The 1935-nt window shown below is 61.5% G+C and overlaps 1 protein-coding gene across 1 annotated transcript; it reads right to left on the reverse strand.

The window, feature by feature from the left end:
- Positions 1–6: 6 nt before the first annotated feature.
- VDAG_00409 (C6 zinc finger domain-containing protein) lies at positions 7–1713 on the reverse strand (the record flags this gene model as incomplete). Its single annotated transcript, XM_009651786.1, has 2 exons — positions 7–1143; positions 1195–1713. 2 exons carry the CDS (start codon positions 1711–1713, stop codon positions 7–9), a joined length of 1656 nt encoding a protein of 551 aa, XP_009650081.1.
- Positions 1714–1935: the final 222 nt, after the last annotated feature.

Raw genomic sequence — 1935 nt, forward strand, 5'->3', positions numbered from 1 at the left:
GGGTAGTCAACCGACTGCCTCGGCGTGGGCCATGGGGCCGGCCTGGTGGAGGTTCGGCACGAAGGCGGGGCTGCCGTCGCTGGGCGGCGCCGAGGGCAGAGGGTCCCGGCGCGGGCGCTTGCCATCGCGGCTGGCCTTGTCGGCGCGCTCGCGCAGGCGATCGATCCACGGGGGAGCCGGCTGGACGATGCCCTGCTGGCGCTGCGAGGCGGCGCGCGCGTCCCAGGCCTTGACGAAGAGGTTGCCAAAGGCAAGGTGCATAGGGTTGTGGAGCGTATTCATGAGGCCACGGAGCTCGTGGTTCTCCGTAATGGCGTCCCAGGCGCGGTCGACGAGCGGGCCTGTTGTTCGCTGCCGCATCTCGGTGACGAGGAACATGTAGGCCGGGAAGGGAAAGTGCAGGAACGTATACCACTTGTAGCCGCGGAGGCTCTCGGCCGACTGGACGATATTGTCGTACTCGATCATCTGGGTGGCTTCGAGGAAGAGCGTGTCACGCTCGTGCTCGTTCAGAGCCGCGGCTGGGTCGTTGTTGGCGAGGCGGACGAGGAATGAGACGACGCGCATCTTGCACAGGGCCTGTCGCGTCATGGTCAGGGTGAAGAAGTGGAGAGGTATCTTTTGGTCGCAGTATCGAAGGTACGTGCCCTCAATGTGGGCGAAGAAGCCGTCGAGCGTGTACCATTGCCCGCCGGGGCCGGCCATGCGGACCATGGAAAGAGGCCGTGAGGCGATGGGGTTGTCTTTGTCTATGGGGACGCGAGGGTCCTTGGATGCGTCGGTGCTGATGGCCATGGCGAGCTCAGCGCGGATGAGACTGAAGAGCATCTCTGTCGGGCCGGCATGCTCGGTCGGCGCGTCCTTGCCATCGGCGTGGAGGTCTGTATCATTGATATTGAGAGGGAGTTTGCAGTCGCCAATAGTCGAGAGGGCCGTGACCGTCGAGCCCGTCATCTCGCCTATGCGGCGGTCGTACCCGACGATTGTCCACCAGAGCCGCCTGCGCTGTTCGACCTCGAAGGGGGACAGGCCATAGACCTGAGCATCTCGATGGAGACCCATGCGCTGGCCTATTCGAACAGCGATGCCGACGTAGCAGAAAATCTGCCGTGGATCGATGAACATGCGAATGGCAATCTGTAGCTTGGGTTACCTTGTGTGCATGAGAAGCGAAATCGCGAGGCAGATGCTTACGAGGAAGAGGATGTAGGCCTGCAGCACCATCATGTCGGTGGTGCGCATGAACCCAGCGTTGACCAGCGCCTGCTGGCCTGCCTTGTGGTACCTGGACAGGAGCTCAACCTTGGGCTCGCCAAACAGCTTCCTGCTCTGGCCGTCATCGATTGTCAAGACGGCCATGATGTAGATGCTGAAGAGGAGGGCCTCGACGTTCTTGGGGACATGATCGAGATTTCTGGTGGCCTCGAGGACGAGCCCCTGCACGGTAGGAATGTGCGTGATCTTGAGCAGCGGATTCACGTTGTTGATGTAAATCTGCCACAGCTCGAAGATTTGTACGGGCGTAGGATGATAGTGGTAGACGGAGGTCTCGCGGTTGGCGCCGACGATGAAGGGGAAGCCGTCCTGGTGCTCGTACATGGTATCAAAAGCGCGATGGACAGCCGAGCCGTCGAGCTCTTCTTCGTCAGACGAGTCTCTCATGAGATCCTCGCTCGCTCGGAACTGGACACACGTAAGAACGGGTGGACACATGGTTGTGATGGGTCACGGCACGCTCAACATACTTCTCGGTGGAATAAGAACCATTTGTAGGGCACCCTTCACACGAGGATCAGCGTTAGTCAACAGCATTCGCGGTGTAGAGAGGGAGGCAGGGCAGGGCAGGACAGGGCAGGGCAGGGCAGGGACCAAGGAGGTCACGGAAGAGGTCGGCGACTTCGCGGGAAAAAGGGGGGGGGGGGGGGGGGGGGGGGG

This window comes from Verticillium dahliae, genomic scaffold (genome assembly GCF_000150675.1).
Source record: "Verticillium dahliae VdLs.17 supercont1.1 genomic scaffold, whole genome shotgun sequence".
In the NCBI taxonomy this organism is placed as follows: Eukaryota; Fungi; Ascomycota; class Sordariomycetes; order Glomerellales; family Plectosphaerellaceae; genus Verticillium; species Verticillium dahliae.